This window comes from Haematobia irritans, chromosome 3 (assembly GCF_050003625.1).
Source record: "Haematobia irritans isolate KBUSLIRL chromosome 3, ASM5000362v1, whole genome shotgun sequence".
Classification (NCBI taxonomy): Eukaryota; Metazoa; Arthropoda; class Insecta; order Diptera; family Muscidae; genus Haematobia; species Haematobia irritans.
Window position 1 is genome coordinate 191,082,291 of NC_134399.1, and position 24,303 is coordinate 191,106,593.

The 24,303-nt window shown below is 35.5% G+C and overlaps 1 protein-coding gene across 1 annotated transcript; it reads right to left on the reverse strand.

Moving 5' to 3' along the window:
* Positions 1 to 168: 168 nt before the first annotated feature.
* On the reverse strand, positions 169 to 21,468 carry LOC142229557 (uncharacterized). The gene is made up of 17 exons (XM_075300123.1): positions 21,288 to 21,468; positions 21,045 to 21,230; positions 20,807 to 20,989; positions 20,559 to 20,747; positions 20,155 to 20,343; positions 19,905 to 20,087; positions 19,662 to 19,844; positions 14,446 to 14,634; positions 14,196 to 14,384; positions 13,952 to 14,134; positions 9,015 to 9,197; positions 8,762 to 8,947; positions 8,510 to 8,695; positions 7,619 to 7,798; positions 624 to 791; positions 372 to 560; positions 169 to 298 (listed from the first exon to the last, which is right to left on the reverse strand). Exons 1-17 carry the CDS (start codon positions 21,352 to 21,354, stop codon positions 252 to 254), a joined length of 2,880 nt encoding a protein of 959 aa, XP_075156238.1. The 5' UTR covers positions 21,355 to 21,468; the 3' UTR covers positions 169 to 251.
* Between the last annotated feature and the right edge of the window lie 2,835 nt (positions 21,469 to 24,303).

Below are 24,303 nucleotides of genomic sequence, written 5' to 3' on the forward strand. Positions count from 1 at the left end.
ATGTCATGAAATTATGTCGTACAATGTAGAAATGAACATAATATTTTGCTACAGTGTTGATGTGAAATAAATGTAATTTTTACTTTAATAATGGAGAAAGCGAATGCGAAAACTTAATAAATTAAATGAAAATTTGAAACTACTGCGCAACAAAAAAAAGATCATTAGTATACTTATAGAAGAAATTAAGATTTAAAATTCTTTACTAATTTCATAAAAAAAAATAACATGTCAATTAACAATTTGTAAAATTAATTTCGTATATTCGAGCAATTTTCTTCACCCACGGGCCAGAAATCTAAAATCAAAAAAAGCAAATTATTTAACACCAAGAAAGTAGATCTCAAAAAAAAAAAAACACACGAACTTACTTCTACATGTCCAAAAATTGTAGTGTTGTAGCTGACACTTTGAGCTAAACCATTTGAATTGATCATCATAGCGGGCGCAAACATTGCGTTGCCTATCTTGAGTTGCTAAACAAGTCGGCTGTTGAACACATTTCCCTGGTCTACCAAAAGCCAGACATTTACATTGGCTGCGATCTACTATAGAATATCCTGGAAAGAGAATTTGTTTGCAATTAAAAACAAATGTTGTTCATACGACACAGCTAAACTTACTTAATTGCAAATTATTATTCACAGCATTCAATTGACATCGATTAGCGAACATACGACAGGTGTTATCTGGGGCACGACCACATATGGCATTCTCTGAAGACAGGGTACATTTGCCAATTTCATTAGTATGAAATTGACAACAGTTCTGAATTGAAGTTTCCTTCCAATCTTAAGGAGAAAAGTAAAAACGTATTAGTCCAATAGAGCTGCTTAATTAAAAACATGAAAAACAAACTTTATTCTTTCACTGAAAGGCAGAAAAGGCTACTTTTCTCCATAAAACAGTTTTCCTTTTGTTATATCTCTACGGGAAATAGGGTGGCTTTTCAGAGTGTTTCAAAGCTTCCTTAACCCTTTCGACCCCGAATTTTTATAGGTATCGCTAAAATTTTTTTTACTTTTAATGATGTTGAAGTCATTTAAGAAGCGTCTAGCCAAAATTTCGGGTCGCCACGCCCATTCGTTTAGGCGGTAGAGAATGTTGCCTGTGGGCAACTTTGGGCAATTGTGACTACAAACTATTTTGTTTTGTAATGATAGACGTATTACGTTTTATTGGATTTTTGTTAAGTTTTTTGTTATTTTACAGTAAATATATACTTAGATGCGCGCGTGAATTTCAATCACGCTCAAACACATTCACGAAGAAATATTTGTACTCACGCATGCCATGTGGGTAGGAATTCACGGTCACGAAATGAAAAGTCATACTCGCACACGCTCACACATGAACAATGTTTATGTCTCACGCTTTCGCACGATTCACGACAATTTTCGTAATCTCGTAAGTCACGAATATTTTCGGAACACAACAATTTTCGTGGCTCAATAAAATTCTGGTAATTAACGAAATTTCTCGTGACTCACACTATTGAAATCTTAAGCGTGATTAAATATGTAAAGGTGATTAAAATCGGTGAGCTTGAATTTAATCGTGAACGTGAATTTGTTCGTGATTGTGACTTTTTGTGTCTGTTTTACCGTGAGTGCGAATTTTATCGTGAATATGAATTTTATTGTTAACGTGAATTTTATCTTGAGCGTGAGTTGGATCGTGAGCGTGGGTTGGATCGTGAAAGTAAATTTTTATCGGGAGCGTGATTTCGGAGAAAGTTTACTCACTCACAATCACGAACACGATTTGATTTTTACTCACGCTCACGCGCCACACATTTTTCTTTAATCCCGTTCACGCACATTCACGAGGTTTCGTTTAAATTTCATTCACGAGATTTCGTTTAAATTTCATTCACGACTTCGCGTGAATCACGCGTGACTCACGAAAATGTTTTGTTTTTTTTTTTAACCCATGTCAATTTAACTGGCGGTGTAAAAAACCAAAGTATTATAAAGCGCCAATATTCGTGCTAATCCACTAATATGTTGCCCCCCTTTTTACGATTCCTTCCAAATTCCCCACTGCACTGCAGATATGTTTTCCACATCATCGCCGCATTTCTCGTCACTGGGACATTCCAATTGAAGTTCAAAATTTTTTAAAAATCATTGTTTTTCAAACCTTTTTTCTCCAGGACTTAGGTTCAAAAATATGTAATTTTACTACCACAATTGCCCAAAGTTACCCAAGGCAACTTTTCAATTTTAAAAATTTCCTATCTGTTGTTTTTTTGCAATTCTAAGATTTGACTTCCAGAAATATTTTATTTGACATTACTACAGTAGATTTAATAAAAACTTTCAACATTTTAGTTGTAATTTTTGAAAAAAGTCCCATGTATAAAAACCTCTTTTTAAATTCGCAAATATTTTTTTCTTGAGGTACTTGCATATTAATGAACAATTGTTTGCCAATTGACAACCAAATTAGCTGATTTTTCATTCAACTTGAAGAAAACACTTGTAGCTTTCGATACCGTTACAGTTTTATGAACAAAAACAACGCTGACAGTGAGTCTCAAAACACACAGGCAACTTTAGGGTAAAAATTGTTAAGTGGTTTCACTGCAATGTGGAATGCGGTTCGGACTTGACTATATAAAGCCTTGCCATTGAGGCCACGGCCATCGACTGCCGCAAATCTCTCAATGAGATGGCTGAGCAGTACAATATTAACCTGATATGGGTGCCTGGCCATAGGAACATACCGGGGAACTGCGAAGCGGATGAGTTGGCAAGGCTAGGGACTACCTTATATATTCCAGGGGAATATGTAAGGTATGCCCCTAGCTACCTGCAAGCTCATGCTGTGTGAGAAGGCTGTTATGATGGCAAATATTCAATGGGAGAATTGCAAGGGTTGTAACGACACCAAGCAAATATGGCCCCATTTCAACTTAAACCGCACACTAGATATGCTAGTGTTCTCAAGGCGTCAGATAGCACTCCTGATATCTGCTATAACGGGTCGCTGCCTGATAGGCGAATTTGCAAAAACTATTGGCGCGAAGTATAATGACTATTGTATGAGCTGTCATGATGCGGAGGAAAAAGAATCAATTAAACACCTCTTGTGTGAGTGTCCTGCATTTTATGTAAAGCGCAAGCAACTTTTAGGAGCATATAGCTTCAGATTACTGGCGGATCTGGAAAACGTTAACATAAGCAGTCTGCTAATGTTTTTGGAACAATCTGGTTGGTTCAACAAAGAAAAATAATCAAGAACGTTCAGCGGTTAAAACTAGAAGTGCCCATATGTAATATGTACTTTTAGTTAATGTGGTATCACAATGGACTGAATAGTCTCAGTGAGCCTGAATCTTCATCAGGCTGCCACTTTAACCTAACCTAACCTAACCTTGCCATTGAGCTATACAAAGAACTAAGCAGCATATTTCAAAATTTTCATTGTGAAACTTTTACCTCCGTGGACAAATGAATCTTAATCGGGCAAACATGATATATCTAAATCTGAACCAATTTTGATCACATTTGGCATATATAGTTGTTGAATGTAAATTATATTACCTCCTCAACATTTTACGTAAATCGTAGTAATACGATTTAATTGGTGGTTATAAGAGAGCAAATAGGAACAAATGTATTAATTGGAGCTATATATGTACATTTGTACCAATTTCGACCAAATTTGGCATGTTTAGCTATGACCTCTGTCTAAATCTGAACCTATTTCAATAAAATCTAGCACATTTGAGGATGGTATAAAGTATACCAGCAAAAAAAGCGTCGCCAAAAAAGTATTGAAAATATTCTTTTTGGATCCGGAAGTGGTGCAAAATTGGCGCAGAAGCGATGAATTTAGCATGGGCTTGTCGTAGGACGGATGGCCACCATTTCAACAGCCGTTCCACTGAATTTGCATCACTTCTTAAGGTGTCATCCCAATTCAGCGTTTTGGATGTGAATTAAGAAATTTTGTGATATTTTGACAAATAATTAATTTTTATATTTTCATTATAAAGCTTGTCTGGAACGTTTGACACCAAATATTTTCAAAAATTGGCAATTTTTCTAGAAAGCATTTACCATTTTTTTTTCGGCAAAATTTAAATAATTTGGACCATTTTATTAATTCTTACGGCCATTTTCTTATAGTTCGGTAAAAATATTTTAACGGAAAAGTTAGCTAACGATATTTTTTTCTAAAAAAAAATTTAACTGGTTTCTAAGGAAATGAATTTCAGAAGAGTCAAGTTAACAAACCTTATGTTTTGTTTATTGTGATCAAACATTTTCGTGATTGTGATATATATGTCATTTTTATGAACAATATCCCTCCAAATATTCTGCGATGATTGATCATTGGAATGATTATTTTATGACTCCGTTGGATGTTCAATTATGGATTAATTATAACCATGAGTAATTATTGACTCTTTTGTTATGCCAAAATATGATGTTCTGATTTTTATTACTCATTTTGGAGAATAATTTCCTAATCATTAATGATTGCGTGATGAGACTCATTAAATGATATATTCTTAATCATGTTTGTTTCATTTTGCTGATTTTCATATGCACGATGCCTAAAGTAATTATTAAAAAGTCATACATATGATTGTTTTTTTTCCAGTTAGTTTGAAAAAGCGATCGTCAAACAATCACCCACATAACTCTTTAATGATAAAAACATGAATTACATGGAAAATCTTTCTGGTAGAAGTTTTTCAAATTCTGCAGATGTACTTAAAGCAAAAAATTTGGCGGAAAATTCGTCTATACTAAACGAACTTCGATCACTGAAACAGGAAATGATACGCAGGGATGAAGAAAAACAAGTATATACGGCCGTAAGTTCGGCCAGGACGAATCTTATGTACCCTCCCCCAGGGATTGCGTAGAAACTTCTGCGAAAGACTGTCATCCACAATCGAATTACTTGGGTTGGGGTATCTTAAAACTTCTTAACATCGTTTTCTAAATTGTGAGTTAGTCCATACGTGGTATATATTAGACAAAAAAGGTATGTATAGGTAAGTCTACAAATAATTACGAATCGACATGGACTTTTGCATGGTACGTAGAAAGCCAGACAATTATGAATTTGATATGGACCAATTTTTGTGTGATTGGGGATCGATTTATCTGACGGCTATATATAACTACACGCAAAGAAAAAAAAAACGTTTGGAAAACGTGCACCGAAAACGTTTTTCTTTTGTGAGAGTTTTTTGAATTGCTTCGAAAATTTTAAACTTTTTCACCAAAAAAATTCGTTTGTTACAAAATTTTTATTTTTTCAATAAAAAAAGTTATTTTTGAAACAACAACACAGTCCATTTCGTTTATATCAAACACTGTTCTTTTCTGACTTTAGGTCTTTAATAAGACACATTTTACAGTTCAAAATTTAATATACTACAATGTAATGTTGAACATTTTTTCGGAATCTTCCGAACATATCTGGAATATATGTAAAAAAAAAATAAAAATAAACTTTGGTCGAAGCAGAGATCGAACCCACGACCCTTGGCATGCAAGTCTGACGTAGCAACCACTGCTCCACGGTGCCAAACTAAATGTTTGTTTCTGTTAAATAAACTTTGTTTATTCGGTTCGTGGGCGCCGCAAGCTATGCTATATAAATATAACTTATATGGATAATTATCTATTGATGACCATAACAGGTACATAGCTCAGTGGTTAGTGTGTTGGCTTACAAAGTGCATGGTCCGCGGTTCGATTCTCCGTCCAGGCGAAAGGTAAAACAATTTAAAAAATTTATAAAATCGTATAATTTCTTCTACATTGTTGGTATTACAGGAAAAGATGTTAAATACTAAAAAACCTCGTGGATGTGAGAAAGATGTGATTGGCAAGAAAACAATGTTTTTTTGTCTTTATGAAATTGTTTTTAAATCCTGGAAAAGAATAAACGTTTAACACAAAAAGTATATACTTTTCTTCCAAATACACTTCCTTACAGCGAAAAGCAAATGAGAAACGAACTTTGTTTGTCTAAAATTTCGTTTGGGAGGAAAGAATTATTTTTTTGCGTGTATAGACCGATATGGACCTAGTTAGGCATGGTTGTTAACGGTCATATACTAGCACAATGTACCAAACTTCAACTGACTCAAATGAAATTTGCTACTCCAAGAGGCTTCAAAACTAAATCTCAGGATCGGGACTGATATGGACCACTTTTGGGATGGTTGTTAAATATCAAATACTACCACATCGTACCAAATTTCAACCGAATGGGATGAATTTTGCTCTTCCAAGGGGCTCCGGAGGTCAAATCTGGGGATCGGTTTATATGGGGGCTATACATATATAATTATGGACCGATTTCGACCAATTTTTGCATGGGTGTTTGAGGCCATATATTAACACCACGTACCAAATATCAACTGAATGAGATACATTTTGGTCTTCCAAGAGGCTCCGGAGGTCAAATCTGGTGATCGGTTTATATGGGTGCTATATATAATTATGGGCCGATGTAGACCAATTTTTGCATGGTCATTAGATACCATATACTAACACCATGTACCAAATTTCAGCCGGATCGGATGAAATTTGCTTCTCTTAGAGGCTCCGCAAACCAAATCAGGGGATCGGTTTATATGGGTGCTATATATAATTATGGGTCGATGTAGACCAATTTTTGCATAGTTGTTAGAGACCATATACTAACACTATGTACCAAATTTCAGCCGGATCGGATGAAATTTGCTTCTCTTAGAGGCTCCACAAGCCAAATCTGGGGATCGGTTTATATGGGGGTTATATATAATTAAGGACCGATGTGGACCAATGTTTGCATGGTTGTTAGAGACCGTATACTAACACCATGTACCAAATTTCAGCCGGATCGGAAGAAATTTGCTTCTCTTAGAGGGTCTGCAAGCCAAATTCGGAGTTCCGTTTATATGGGGGCTATACGTAAAAGTGGACCGATATGGCCCATTGGCAATACCGTCCGACCTACATCAATAACAACTACTTGTGCCAAGTTTCAAGTCGATAGCTTGTTTCGGTCGGAAGTTTGCGTGATTTCAACAGACGGACGGACGGACATGCTTAGATCGACCATACTAGCGTAATGTACCAAATTTCAACCGAATCGGATGAATTTTGCTCCTCCAAGAGGTTCCGGAGGTCAAATCTGGGGATCGGTTTATATGGGGGCTATATATAATTATGGACCGATGTGGACCAATTTTTGCATGGTTGTTAGAAACCATATACTAACACCATGTACCAAATTTCAGCCGGATCGGATGAAATTTGCTTCTCTTAGATGCCTCGCAAGCCAAATTTGGGGATCCGTTTATATGGGGGCTATACGTGAAAGTGGACCGATATGGCCCTTGGCAATACCATCCGACCTACATCAATAACAACTACTTGTGCCAAGTTTCAAGTCGATAGCTTGTTTCGTTCGGAAGTTAGCGTGATTTCAACAGACGGACGGACAGACGTACAGACATGCTCAAATCGACTCAGAATTTCACCACGACCCAGAATATTTATACTTTATGGGGTCTTAGAGCAATATTTCGATGTGTTACAAACGGAATGACAAAGTTAATATACCCCCATCCTATGGTGGAGGGTATAAAAATACTTACTTTGATCTTGACAATGAGCCGCTTTCCTTTGACAATCATTCTCGAATAGCCTACAAGTGTTACCAATTTCTCCGCATACTCTCTGTTGGCGGTCACACTGTTGCAGCTCTGGACACGAGCAAGTGGCAGTGGCTCCCAATGGTATTCCTAAGCATTTTGCAGGATCTGTTCTGCTAAAAACTATAAGCAAAGAAAGAAAATATCCGTTAGTTAAATAAAACTACATTTGTAAGGCCACACCCAGAGAAGGAATATGATCACCTCAAACATGTTTCAAGAGCACCATGTTATTTTTTCACAGCGACCATGTAGCATTTTGGTCGCAAAAATATTCTTTTCTCGTCAAACATAACATGCTATCCGAAATCAGATACATAATCTCCGAGAAAGGAACATGGTTTCGACAAACATGCTACATGTTTTCCGTGAAAAAGTAACATTTTGCTCTTGGAACATGGTTGGGATGATCATATTACTTCTCTGCGTGCATATTGAAGATACGGGAATATGTATGTGTGTGTGTTGTTTTTTTTTTTTTTTTTTGGTTAAAATTATTTAATATAAATAATATCATCTACACAAACTCTCAGGGTTACCACCATTGAAATATTTGCATCATATTCCCCTGTATTTCCGATGTTGATTTTTCGTATTGTTTAGTCAAAATTCGATTAGTCGTAAAAAGTCGACAAGTATCACTTTTCAAAAATACCAAAAATCGATTAGTCCAATTTGACTTTTCTTTGGTCATTTTTTGATAAATTAAGTCCATTATATTTTGTGTAATTTTTTTACTTAGTTTTTCAAAGAAAAATAAAACTTTTTTATAAATTTAAATATATCTACAGAAAATGTAATAAATTATTAATAAATAATCGTATAATTTCTTACCCTTTCCTTTACACCAAGCCATATCCAAATCACATTTATTACGCATATGGGTACATTTACCACGATGTGTGACACATATACTAGAATTACCCATTATGGGGCATGTTTCCAATGCTGGGCAAAAACAGGCCCCAGTGTGGCCGGCAGGAATATCTCTACATTGAATAGAATTCTGAGTTTGCCAAACTGAAATTTGTAAGAAAACAAAACATTCAAAATTATTTATGCCTTATAAATAATTTAGGGACCCACCTTCTCCTTTACATTTGGCCATTTCCACCTCGCAACTATTCGATATTAGCCTGCAACCATTGGGCCCTTTAACGCAAATATTAGATGTTGTATTTAGACTGCATGTTTCAAGAGCAGGGCAAGAGCAAGGTTTCACTTCACCTATAGCAAAATTTCTGCATTGCAAAATGTTGGTAACATTAAAGGCTAGAATTTTTGAAATCAAGATAATATTTTTATAAAGAGCTAAAGTTGAGAAAATTTTAGATTTTACCACTTCCTCTGCATTTCATTTCTTCCAAGTCACAATGATTTCCTAGAAGCTGACAACCCCTTTCTGTGGTAATACAAACTTGAGATTGATTCAGGGTACAATTCAACCATGATGGACAAGCGCAAGCTCCTCTTGCTCCAGATGCAATAGATCTACACTGGATTTCGGGTAATATCATAAAATCTAAAAAAAAATAAACATTTTAAAGTTTTTTGTTTATTATTAAAAAAAAAAAAACTTCTCCAAGCTAAGATTGCATTAAAACAAAAAGGTTTTACAAAAAATTTTCACAAGGAAAGATACCCCAATAAAGTTGAAAGTTTTAAAGTTTTTTTTGTTTTTGTTTTTTTTTGTGGCATTGCGCTATGAAAAGATCGCCAGTGTTACAAAAAATAGATTATTGTTTTTTTATTCCTCTCAATTCACTATTTGTTGGTAACTTTTTAACTAAGACCAAAGTCATGAAGTGAAGTGCAACAAAATCTTGGTAAGTTTAGAGACAATACACTTGAATTTACTTTTTTAATTCATTTCTAGAGACCTATCGTGGACACGGTTGCCACAGTTGGTAGAATTCTACGAAAAATGGTAGATTATTTTACTTTTTGGTATATTGGTAGAATTCTTGATGTTTTGGTAGATTTTGCAAAATAGACCTGTCCAATTAATAGGTACTTTACAAACTTTCTATAGAAAAAAGTTTTTACAAAACTATCTATAGAAATAAAATTTTTTATCAAATTTTCTATAGGAATACAATTTTGTCTAAATTTTCTATAGAAATAAAATTTTGACCAAATTTTCAAAATAAATAAAATTTTGACAACATTTTCAATATAAATAAATTTTGATAAAATTTTCTATAGAAATAAAATTTTGACAAAATTTTCTGTTGAAATAAAATTTTGACAAAACTTTCTAAAGAAATAAAATTTTGACTAAATTTTCCATAGAAATAAAATTTTGAAAAAATTGTCTATAGAAATAAAATTTTGATAAAATTTTCAACAGAAATAAAATTTTGACAAAATTTTCTATAGAAATAAAATTTTGACAAAATTTTCTATAGATATAAATTTTTGACACAATTGTCTATAGAAATAAAATTTTGATACAATTTTCTATACAAATGAAATGTTAATTAAATTTTCTATAGGAATAAAATTTTGACAAATTTTTCTATAGAAATCAAATGTTGACAGAATTTTCTATAGAAACACAAACAAAATTTTCAATGGAAATAAAATTTTTATAAAATTTTCAATAGAATAAAATAAAATATAATAATAATAAAAAAAATTGATCAAATTTTCTATAGAATACAATTTTGTCTAAACTTTCTATAGAAATAAAATTTTGACCAAATTTTCAAAATAAATAAAATTTTGACAACATTTTCAATATAAATAAATTTTGATAAAATTTTCTATAGAAATAAAATTTCGACAAAATTTTCAATGGAAATAAAATTTTGACAGCATTTTCAAAAACAACAGAAATAAAATTTTGATAAAATTTTCAATAGAAATAAAATGTTGACAAAATTTTCAATAGAAATCAAATGTTGACAAAGTTTTCAATAGAAATAAAATGTTGACAAAATTTTCAATAGCGATAAAATTTTGACAAAATTTTGACAACATTTTCAATAGAAATAAAATTTTGACAAAATTTTCTATAGAAATAAAATTTTGACAAAATTTTCAATAGAAATAAAGTTTTGACAAAATTTTCTATAGAAATAAAATGTTGACCAGCCAAATACATACAAATCGATGATTTGAGTTTGGCAAAGGAAAAGAGATATGCTGGCAAATTTGTTGAGGCAGTAGCCGACTATCAAACCCTTTTTCGGGAGGTTCAAGTGTAGTTCACGTTGGGTTGAGTGAATTACCCGAATTTATTCTGATAATTGGTTGATAGTTTTGCTGCAAGTAGAGGATGCTGATGAGGAATGTGGTAATTCCGAAACAGCTGTACATCCAACCATCTTGCAGTCTATAGGGCTTTGCCCAGATAAATTTGACAAGCATACTTTTCCTCTGTTGGTTAAGCTACACTTGTAGTTTAGCCAATGCATGGCTTTAAGCTGAGATCAAAAAACAAAAAAACAACAATAACGATTGAAGAGAAGGCAACAATAACAAACAAAACGAATAAATTTTCTAAAGAAATCAAAATTTTGACAAAATTTTCTATAGAAATAAAATTTTGACTAAATTTTCTATACATATAAAATTTTCAATAAAAATAAAATTTTTACAAAATTTTCTATAGAAATAAAATTTTGACTAAATTTTCTATAGAGATAAAATTTTGACAAAATTTTCTATAGAAATAAAATTTTGACAAAATTTTCTATAGAAATAGAATGTTGACAGTAAAATTTTGACAAAACTTTCTATAGAAATAAAATGTTGACTAAATTTTCTATAGAAATAAAATTTTAAAAAATTTTTTATAGACATAAAATGTTGACAGAATTTTCTATATAAATAAAATGTTGACAGAATTTTCTATAGAAATAACATTTTGACAAAATTTTAAATGGGAATAAAATTTTGATAAAATTTTCAATAGAAATAAAATTTTGACAAAAGTTTCAATTGAAATAAAATTTTCGTTTTTTATTGTGGGTTTGTACTTCAATCATATTTGTTGTTTTTATCTCAGCTTTAAAACCATTGTGTTGACTAAAGTACAAGGGTAGCTTAACCAACAGAGGAAAATAATGCTTGTGAAATTTATGTGGGCAAAGCCCTATAGACTGCTAGATGGTTGGATGGACGCACGTTTCGGAATTACCACATTCCTCATCAGCATCCTCTACTGCTGATAATTGGTTGATAGTTTGCTGCAAGTAGAGGATGCTGATGAGGAATGTGGTAATTCCGAAACGTGCGTCCATCCAACCATCTTGCAGTCTATAGGGCTTTGCCCACATAAATTTCACAAGCATTATTTTCCTCTGTTGGTTAAGCTACCCTTGTACTTTAGTCAACACAATGGTTTTAAGCTGAAATCAAAAAAAAACAACAGAAATAAAATTTTGATAAAATTTTCAATAGAAATAAAATTTTGACAAAAGTTTCAATTGAAATAAAATTTTCGTTTTTTATTGTGGGTTTGTACTTCAATCATATTTGTTGTTTTGATCTCAGCTTTAAAACCATTGTGTTGACTAAAGTACAAGGGTAGCTTAACCAACAGAGGAAAATAATGTTTGTGAAATTTATGTGGACAAAGCCCTATAGACTGCAAGATGGTTGGATGGACGCACGTTTCGGAATTATCACATTCCTCATCAGCATCCTCTACTTGCAGCAAAACTATCAACCAATTATCAGAATAAATTCAGGTAGTTCACTAAACCCAAAAGTAAACTACACTTGAACCTTCCCAAAAAAGGTTTTACATGATAGCCGGCTTATGCCGAAATAAATTCATACAAACATTTCTCTTTTCCTTTGCCACCATCAACTCATCGATTTGAGTGCAGATGGCTGGGTTTATTTTGAGCGTGCTTCCTCTTACTTCATTCGTGTTTTGTTTTTTATTGTGGGTTTGTATTTCAATCATATGTTATTTGTTGTTTTTCAAGTGTGGTTCACCATGGGTTTAGTGAACTGCCTGAATTTATTCTGATAATTGGTTGATAGTTTTGCTGCAAGTAGAGGATGCTGATGAGGAATGTGATAATTCCGAAACGTGCGTCCATCCAACCATCTTGCAGTCTATAAGGCTTTGCCCAAATAAATTTGACAAAAATTATTTTCCTCTGTTGGTTAAGCTACTCTTGTAGTTTAGTCAACACAATGGTTTTAAAGCTGAGATCAAAACAACAAATATGAGATAAAATTTTGACACAATTTTCAATAGAAATAACATTTTTACAAAATTTTTAATAAAAATAAAATTTTTACAAAATTTTCAATAGAAATAAAATTTTGATAAAATTTTCAATAGAAATAAAATTTTGATAAAATTTTTAATAGAAATAAAATTTTGAAAAAATTTTCAATAGAAATAAAGTTTTGACAAAATGTTTAATAGAAATAAAATTTTGACAAAATTTTCAATAGAAATAAAATTTTGATAAAACTTTCTATATATATGAAATTTTCTATAGAAATAAAATGTTGATTAAAATTTTATAAAAAATTTATAAAAATTGTCAAAAATTTATTAAAGATTTCTGTGAGGAATTTTAATTTAAATTTAGGTTTTTGGGGATGAAAGTGTCCCGAAATAGGGACAAGGGCCAGAAAATATATGAGCAATAAAAAAAATCGATTTGATGGGTCATCCGACGTATAATCCTGATGTAGCACTGAACGGCGTTTTTCGATACCTGAAGAAGCGGGAATATTTTGAAAAACTGGGGAAATTTTGAAAACCAATAAAACGATTTTCGGTTATGGGCATTTGTATTTGTTCTCTAATACCGAAATATAAAAGGCAACCTTCGTAAAAGGTTTCACCGAAATGTGAACCGCCGTTAGGTTTCGCCTATAAAAAGGAGGTCCCTTGTTATTGAGCTAAACATGGAATCTGGAAACACTAAGTGATAAGAGAGAAGCTCACCACTGGAGTATCACATTGGACTCAATAGTCTACACAGAATATTTTTGATATTCAATTATAAAATTAATTTATCCACTTAATTTTATTTAATTAATTATTTAAATTTAATTGAATTATAAAAAATATTCAATAAATAATTTATACATTTTGTTGAATGCTATTTGTTTAAATTGAAAAATAACTTTAATCAATATAATTTTTAATTAAATAGTTTCTTACATCAAAATTTTTAAAAATTCTCATTATTTTGGAGGAATATTTCATTGGGGATTTTTTGTTTTGTAATGATTTTTTTTTGGTTTTTGCAATATCTTCCATGTAAGGCAATTTGCATAGAGCCACCGTTTACTTACCTTTTCTAAGACATTTTAATTCTTCTAATTCACATTGATTTTTCAAAAGTCTACAACCGCCTTTATGGCTAATACATATGTTCCTTGGGCTGCTGGAACAAGTCTGCAAATTTGGACAAGAGCAATTTCCTTTTTGACCATATTCAAAGTTACTACATTGTAAATGGGCAACAGTTTCAAGAGCTGAAATTAAATGAATGTCATATTATCTTCTAACAAATGTAGAAAATATTTTCCGTCTCACCCCTTCCACGACATTTTTCCTCCTCCACTTCACATTGATTTCGCAGCAATTTACAACTATTAGCGATTTTCACACATACACTTGGGGCTGATGGCAATGAGGTACAATTAAGGAGATTTGGACAAGTACATAGTCTAGTATCTCCTAGTGTAAAATTGCTACATTGTAAAGGTGATACCTGTGTCAGATCTGAAAATCAAGGAATAGGAGGCTCATTGTTTTGTAGTTGAATCATTTCAATCAAACGTACCTTCTCCTCTACATGTTGCTGATTCAAAATCACAACGATTTGGTAATAACGTGCATCCCCTTGGACCAATTGCACAAACATTTGTTGTAGAATTCGTAGAACAATTTTGTAATCCAATGCAATAACATGGCCTAACCTCTTGACCCACTTCCAAATTTCGGCAAAATGAATTTTCGGTAACGTTAAAAACTGAAAAGAAGAATTGAAAGAAACACCAGTACATCGAGTTGATAATAAAAATGATAATGAATAATAGATAGCGAAAGATACAAGGGTTGCCTTTTCCATTTAAGGATTAGAGAACGAAAGCAACTATTAATCAAAGAAAATCCCTTTATTGTTTTTGAAAATATTCCCCAATAAGATCTATAAACTTTTGTGTGCGTTTGAACCAATTGTCGAAGCATTGTATTTTATTTTATTTTGTACCGAGATAAAAAGAAGTCATTCGGTTCCAAGCCAAGACTATACGGTAGATGACCCATCAAATCGATGTTATGAATGTTTAAAATGCCTGCTCAGAATTGACTGTTCTGCATTGTTCTAGTGGTACAATTGCGACATGTCCAGTTTCTCCGATAAAATCATTTGCTTCTAATTTCTTCGTGCGCGTACTTCTTTTGTTGGATTTGGCTCATCGTAAAAAAGCCTACACAGTCGACTGCTGTTTACTTTCAGGCTAATACGCGTAAATCCACGACTTATCACCTGCTATTTCTTTCCAGCAATCGACACGAAGTTTTGAGCGATTGACTAATTGTGTGGGATCGAATGCGAAATTTTGTTTTTACCGTCAAATGTTCAACAAATATTGAGTGTAAAGGGGGATACGGTCAAAATTTGGCCAATATAAACTTGACGTATTTCTTTCAATTTTTCATTTAAAAAACCTGAACACCATTTTGGAAGTGTGTGTGTGTGTGTAAAATGTTGCTCCTATTTTGATTTTGGAATTCACTCTTCAGTTGTCAAAATGCCGTCCAAGCAAGAAGAGCAGCGTATCAAAATTTTGCTCGCGCATCGCGAAAATCCGAGCTACTCGCCCGCAAAGCTGGCAAAATCGCTAAATGCTGCCAAATCAACCGTTACAAATGTAATAAAAGTGTTTGGGGAACGTTTGTCGAGACGAGACGACAAAGAGAGTTGTCGCTGAGACGACAAAGAGAGTTGCCGGTAGTTTCAAGCGAAACCCTAACTTCTCTCTCCGAGATGCCGCAAATAAGCTGGGTGTATCGTCTACAACCGTGCATCGAGCCAAAAAACGAACCGGACTATCGACTTACAAGAAGGTAGTGACTCCAAATCGCATTGATAAACAAAATACGACGGCCAAAGCGCGATCCCGGAGGCTACTGACGAAGTTTGACTGCGTGGTAATGGACGACGAAACCTACGTCAAAGCCGACTACAAGCAGCTTCCGGGACAGGAGTTTTATTCGGCAAAAGGACGGGGAAAGGTAGCAGATATTTTCAAGCACATAAAACTGTCAAAGTTCGCAAAGAAATATCTGGTTTGGCAAGCCATCTGTACCTGTGGCTTGAAAAGCAGCATTTTCATAGCTTCCGGGACTGTCAACCAAGAAATTTACGTGAAAGAGTGTTTGAATAAACGTCTGCTGCCTTTCCTGAAGAAACACGGTTGTTCCGTACTGTTTTGGCCGGATTTGGCATCTTGCCATTACGGTAAAAAGGCCATGGAGTGGTACGCCGCCAACAACGTGCAGATGGTTCCCAAGGACAAGAACCCTCCCAACACGCCAGAGCTCCGCCCAATTGAGAAATACTGGGCTAAAGAAGACCAAAAAAAACTGCTAAGGACGAGCAGCAGTTCAAGGCAAATTGGCTTTCTGCGGCGAAGAAGGTGGACAAGGTGGCTGTACAAAATCTGATGGCAGGTGTCAAGCGTGAGGTCCGGATTTGGAAAAGCGAAAGCCTAACTGAATATTTTTCCTGAATTTTATACTAATTGAACTTGAAAAAGAAATTTAATTTGATTTTTTAAATAAACGATTTCACGGATTTACACGCGTTTTCCCTTGACCAAATTTTGACCGTATCACCTTTTATTCTGGTCCCACTAATGCCGATCATGGCGCACAGCTTCAATGGTTCCAGGTCCCTGCTTCCAAGCTGGGCCAAGTCTCTAATCATCTCTTCACAGATATGGTTTATTCTTTGCCTAGTAAAGGCAGGACAGTGAAAAGGTAGTGCTCAGTCTCATCATCTCCAAAATATGTCCTACATGTACCATCCTCTGCTGCTCCTATTAGGTACAGATGTACTATCAAGTCTAGGTGATCGGTCCTTCTGGCTGTCCTCTTTCTCTCATTGAACAGTTCTCCACATCTTTTCTTGTCTGGGTCACTCCATAGTATTTGGGAGCCACCGTGGTGCAATTGTTAGCATGCCCGCCTTGTATATACAAGGTCGTGGGTTCGATTCCTGTTTCGACCGAACACTAAAAAGTTTTTCAGCGGTGGATTATCCCCATTATCTCAGTAATGCTGGTGGCATTTCTGAGGGTTTCGAAGCTTCTCTAAGTGGTTGCACTGCAATGTGGAACGCCGTTCGGACTCGGCTATAAAAAGGATGTCCCTTGTCTTTGAGCTTAACATGGAATCGGTCAGCACACAGTGATAAGAGAGAAGTTCACCAATGTGGTATCACAATGGACTGAATAGTCTAAGTGAGCCTGATACATCGGGCTGCCTCATACGCGTAAATCCACGACTCATTACCTGCTGTTTCTTTCCAGCAATCGACACGAAGTTTCGAGCGATTGACTAATTATGTGGGATCGAATGCGAAATTTTGTACCGTCAAATGTTCAACAAATATTGAGTGTATTCTGGTCCCACTAATGCCGATCTTGGCGCACAGCTTCAATGGTTTCCGGTCCCTGCTTCCAAGCTGGGCCAAGTCCCTAATCATCTCTTCACAGACATGGTTTATTCTTTGCCTAGTAAAGGTAGGACAGTGAAAAGATAGTGCTCCAAGGTCTCATCATCTCCAAAATATGTCCTACATATACTATCCTTTGCTGCTCCTATTAGGCACAGATGTACTATCAAGTCTAAGTGATCGGTCCTTCTGGCTGTTCTCCTTCTCTCATTGAGCAGTTCTACAGATTTTTTCTTGTCTGGGTCACTTCATAGTATTTGGGAGCCATCGTGGTGCAATGGTTAGCATGGCCGCCTTGCATACACAAGGTCGTGGGTTCGATTCCTGTTTCGACCGAACACCAAAAAGTTTTTCAGCGGTGGATTATCCCCATTATCTCAGTATGGCTGGTGGCATTTCTGAGGGTTTCCAAGCTTCTCTAAGTGGTTGTACTGCAATGTAGAACGCCGTTCGGACTCGTCTATAAAAAACAAGTCCCTTGTTTTTGAGCTTAACATGGAATCGGGCAGCACTCATTTATAAGAGAGAAGTTCACCAATGTGATATCACAATGGACTGAATATGTTGGTCTAAGTGAGCCTGATACATAGGGCTGCCACATAACCTAACCTAACATTGTATTTTTTCATCCTTCCGACCATTGCATTACTATACATCGCTCCTAGTGTCTCCCGTGCCCAGTGATCCAATTCGCCCCTCGTTGCCTCTATTGACTTTATGTTGCCTAAGTTCACTACTCTATGTGTCCTAGCTCTTATTGCCAGTTCATTTGCTTTACGTTTCCTCTTATTCCGGCCAGCCCGGGCATCAATATGATGCGGATTTTGACGTGCTCCGAGTGTTCATTGATCATGCTTTTGCAGTCCAATACGGTTCGCGATTGAATTGTATTGCCTGCTATTGCATTCATATCCCGCAATCTGTGAAAATATTCACATTTTGGTTTCGGGCTATTTCCGAGCCATTTAACACCTTCCGTTATGGCTTGTTCTGTGATCCGGTAATCTGAATAGGACTTCCGTGTCTGGGTCCTCCACATATGCGCCCAGTCCCGTCCCCTCACTCATCGGTGTAACAGTTATTTTCCTCTGGTGTATGTTCTGAGGTCCCATTCTCCAGGTCCGTCTTACTGGCCTCAGAATGTCACACTCGGCAACTATGGCCACCACCGTAATACGATCGTGGATTGGTATGGTATCAACCATTCCACCCACTGACAACCCCCCTCTTATCCATTAATGTTTCGTCATGTTTCGTTTTCGTCCATTCTCTCGACATCTTCAATTTCATCGCACCAACGGCGCTTTTAATCTGAACCTCTATAGCCCTTAAGTCCAGTATTGGCGCCAAATCTCTGGTGGTCTTCATTACCCAAATGAGACGACATGTCCTTTGAAACCGTTGTACAACCGTGGTGCAAAGGCTAGCATGCCCGCCTCGTATACACAAGGTCGTGGGATCGATTCCTGCTTCGACCGAACACCAAGAAGTTTTTCAGCGGTGGATTATTCCACTTCAGTAATGCTGGTCGTTCAGACTCGTCTATAAAAAGGAGGTCCCTTGTCATAGAGCTTAACATGGAATCGGGCAGCATTCAGTGATAAGAGAGAAGTTCACCAATGTGGTATCATAATGGACTGAATAGTCTATGTGATACATCGGACTGCCACCTAACCTAACCATTTCTACTTTGAATTTCCCATTTATTGAAGTCCACGACACTATTGACACTTAAGACTATTGACACTTAAGTCACGACTGGCTCTTATTACGCAGTCATATATCCAGTGCATCACCTTTGGATTCAGGCCCCATTTAGATCCCATCACTCTTCAGCTCAATGTCCAACATCTCATCTTTCTCAGTCCTCTCTTTTATGTGGCTCTTCCAAATTAGTTTTCTGTCTAAGGTTACTCCTAAGGACTTTATTTGATCTGACACTGGTATCATCTTGCCCAAAAAACTCGATTTGATATAATGGGAAATGTTAGTCCTTCTAGTGAATAAGCATAATTCTGTCTTCTCTGATGGGTTCAAATCTCTCCTTAGCTAGAGGCCGTGTATAGTTTTTACCCATAGTAGTGGCGATACTATACCTCCCTATGGAGTTCCCAGCACTACACGGTCCGTTATGGTCACATAATGCGATCTTCACTTTAGCCTCCTATTCCTTAGCATATAGGCTATCCAATCTCTTGAAGATCTGGTCAAAAGATTTGGTAAGTGTGTCCGAGATATTATTCTCGAAAGCTCCTCAATGTCCATACCTACAGCTAGCGTTCGAAATTATTTTAGTTAAAATTGTTTTCTCTTACCTTCTCCGTGACACTTTATTCTTTCCACATCACATTGATTCTTCAATAATCTACATCCTCCTGCCATTTGAATACATACTTCAGAAGATGAGGCAGAGCAAGATAACCACGAGGAACAAGCACATGCTCCAGATTGACCAGATCTCAGTAATCTACACTGAGCCTCGGGTAATAGGGTCACAACTAAAATGACATAAGTGCTATATAAAAATCAATATGAAGTCAATTGATTTCAAAACTCACTTTCTCCTCTACATTTTAATTCTTCCAATTCACATTCGTTTCTCAATACGGTGCAACCATCTCCAGATCTGATACATATAGGACGTTCGGTATTGGAGCAGCTTAACAGTGCCGGGCAGGAGCAATTTCTCAATTGGCCAAAATCAAAACCTCTACACTGGTGTAAGGGCACTGTTCCGTTTACTAAAAAGACAAAGGACTCGAATGCCACTTATACGTTTTTTGGTTTAATCTGAAAATATTTTTTTACCATTATTTTGGCATGTTTCCTGTTCCAATTCACATTGATTCCTTAAAAGTTTACATCCGTTAGCCATTCTGGCACAAATTCTTGGCCCAATTTCTGTCAAAGAACAATTGAATAGTGAAGGGCAGTTACACTGTTGACTCACACCAATGGTAAAGTTTTTACACTGAAATTGCGGAACTCTTGAGAGATCTGAAAGCAGGAATAAAAATTGTGTGAAAATATTAAAGAAATATTCCCCAGTATAGAACGACATTATTGTAGAATTGCCCTAATATGGGTACATCGCCACAAACAAATACGAACGTAGTCCGATAATTATATACCTTTATGATCTGAGGTAGGAACAACTTAATTTCAATTTATTATCGTGTAAATATAAAACCTCGTTTGGAACTTAATCTTACTTTCTCCATTACATCTGGCCAATCTCAAATCGCAAGAATTTGCCAAAAGTCTGCAAGAACTATTCGCCCCTCGAACACATACACTGCGAGTATTGTTACGATTACAAGTTCTATAAGCAGGGCAGAAACAAGGACGATCTTGCCCCAATTCAAAATTTCTGCAATGCACTACATCAGCAATATCAAAAGCTAAGAAAACAGAAATTCCATTTAGTGCGAAATTCAAATACACAGAAGGCCAGACAAACCTTCTCCTTGGCATTTCATTTGTTCCATTTCACATTGATTCCTTAATAGCTTGCATACCTCTCCTCGAGCTGTACAAACTTGTGATGTTCTTGTGGAACAAGTTAACCAAGTGGGACAAGCACATTCTCCACTATCACCAGGTCTTAATAACCGACATTGGGCTTCTGGTAAGAGGGTTACAACTACGAACGAAATAAACTGAAAAGTGATATTTTCTTTGACTTGAATTGTACATACTTTCTCCTTGGCACCTTAGCTCTTCCAATTCACATTCATTTCTTAACATTTTACATCCATCATTGGTTCTAATGCAAATATTGGTAGCCGTACTTCCCAAACATGTTTGTAGACCAGGGCAAGAACAATTTCTCATTTGATCATATTCGAAACCTCTACAGAATAGAGAAGAAACAACTTCGACACCTAGAACAAAAGATTAATAATTTCACTATTCATGAATTATCCTGCATTTAGACATACCAGATTGTTGACATTTTTCTTGTTCCAATTCACATTGATTCCTTAGGAGTTTACATCCATTTGGCATTCGAACACATATACTTGGACTTGTTGTGTTTCTTGAGCAATTTAAGAGATTTGGACAGGAACAATTTCTAGATTCTCCCACTTCAAAACTGCTGCACTGTACTTGCGGAACAATGGAAAGATCTGAAAGTCAGATAGGATTCGCATTATCGAGAATAATGAGTAAAAATGCGGGCTTATTGGATGTATTATTGCCTTAATCGGAATTGTCAGTGTATTAATACACACCCGAACATCCATCTCTTGACTTCATATTAGATTCAAAACGAAAAAGCTATCACCAAATTATTACACCTTTAATATTTCGGGTGAGTCATTAAAAGTGGCTATATTGTATTTCAAAAATATTCCTCATTAAGATTTATACACTTGTGCATGCGTTTGAACCAATTATGGAAGCACTTTGCCACTCTAAAAAACATGAAATATCTACAAAACATGCACTCTGAACGCATCAATCGCCACAGATGTCGAACGTAGGCCTTTCTTTTTTTTTTTTGTTAGGTACGGGAATATAAAGAAGATATTCGGTGAGGATGATCCATCAAATCAATGGTTTAAGTGCTGGAAAATGAAGTTGTTGAACCGGTGTGTGAGAGCTCGAATTGTCGTGGTGAAGAATGATCTGTCTTGGGCGGTTAGTTTTCCTGATTTCTTAAAAGACAACTGGCGAACAATGGCATTGTGAATCTGATGGAGGTGAACGTATCGAAATGTAAACATATGTAATTTTTAAGAATAAAACTTTTGCACTCATGCTATGTCTTGAACGCTCGTGAACTTAAATCTTTGGTTTTCTATATCAGACCTTGGAGTCACATTAGACCCACGACTGGATCGACACACATATTTCATTAACTATTAATAAAGCAAATGGAACTCTTGGATTCTGCAAAAGGTGGAGCAAAGAGTTCTGCGATCCTTCTGTTACCAAACCATTATATATTTCGTTTGGCCGCTGTATGCTCGAATAAGGAGCCACTGTGGTGCAATGGTTAGCATGCCCGCCTTGCATACACAGGGTCGTGGGTTCAAACCAAATTTTGACCAAACACCAAAAAGGTTTTTAGCGGTCGATTATCCTTCCTCAGTAATGCTGGTGACATTTCTGAGTGTTTCAAAGCTTCCCTGCAATGTGGAACGTAGTTCGGACTCGGCTATAAAAAGGAGGTCCCTTTTCATTGAGCTTAACATAGAATAGGGCAGCACTCAGTGATAAGAGAGAAGTTCACCACTGTGGTATCACAATGAACTGAATACCTAACCTAAAAGCGAAGTCTACACCGAAAAAAAAGTGAACTGTTATATAGGAAGAATGAACTATCTCGCACGAAAATTGAACTAAATTTTATTTCACATTTTGAGATCTCCACAAAGCGTTGTTAAAACCAGGAAATTGTAATGCCCTGTTGTACTTTTTTATACCCTGCGCCACACTGTGGAACAGGGTATTATAAGTTAGTGCATATGTTTGTAACAACCAGAAGGAGACGAGATAGACACATGGTGTCTTTGGCAATAATGCTCAGGGTGGGTCCCTGAGTTGATATAACCATGTCCGTCTGTCCGTCCGTCCGTCTGGCTGTGAACACATTTTGTGATCAAATGTGGCACATGTTCCTAATTTGGGTCAGAATAGAACCCTATTGATTTTGGAATAAATCGGTTCAGATTTAGATATAGCTCCCATATATATCTTTCGCCCGATATGCACTAATATGGACCCAGCAGCCAGAGTTTTATACCGATTTGCTTGAAATTTTGCACTAGGAGTACAATTAGTAGTATAGTCAAGTGTGCAAAATTTTATTGAAATCGGTTCAGATTTAGATATAGCTCCCATATATATCTTTCGCCCGATATGGACTTATATGGCCCCAGAAGCCAGATTTTTGGCCGAATTTGGTTGAAATTTTGCACTAGGAGTACAATTAGTAGTGAAGTCAAGTGTGCCAAATTTTATTGAAATCGGTTCAGATTTAGATATAGCTCCCATATATATCTTTCGGCCGATATAGACTAATATGGTCCTAAAAGCCAGAGTTTTGGCCCAATTTGGTTGAAATTTTGCACAGGGAGTAGATTTAGCATTGTAACTATGCGTACCAAATTTGGTTGAAATCGATTCAGATTTAGATATAGCTCCCATATATATCTTTCGCCCGATATGCACTTATATGGACCCAGAAGTCAGAGTTTTATACCGATTTGCTTGAAATTTTTTACAAACATAACACGTAGTCGTAGAGTCAAGTGTGCAAAATTTGATTGAAATCGGTTCAGATTTAGATATAGCTCCCATATATATCTTTCGCCCGATATGCACTAATATGGACCCAGCAGCCAGAGTTTTAAACCGATTTGCTTGAAATTTTGTACAAACATAACACTTAGTCGTATAGTCAAGTGTAAAAAATGTGATTGAAATCGGTTCAGATTTAGATATATCTCCCATATATATCTTTCGCCCGATATGGGCTTATATGGCCCCAGAAGACAGAGTTTTGGCCCAATTTGGTTGAAATTTTGCACAAGAAGTACAATTGGTAGTATAGTCATGTGTGCCAAATTTGATTGAAATCGGTTCAGATTTAGATATAGCTTCCATATATATTTTTCGCCCGATATGGACTTATATGGCCCCAGAAGCCAGAGTATAGCTCCCATATATATGTTTTTCTGATTTCGACAAAAATGGTCAAAATACAAACATTTTCCTTGTAAAATCGCCACTCATTAGTCGAAAAGTTGTAAAAATGATTCTAATTTTCCTAAACTTATAATACATATATATCGAGCGATAAATCATAAATAAACTTTTGCTAAGTTTCCTTAAAATTGCTTCAGATTTAAATGTTTGCCATATTTTTTTACTAACATTGTGTTCCACCCTAGTGCATTAGCCGACTTAAATTTTGAGTCTATAGATTTTGTAGAAGTCTATCAAATT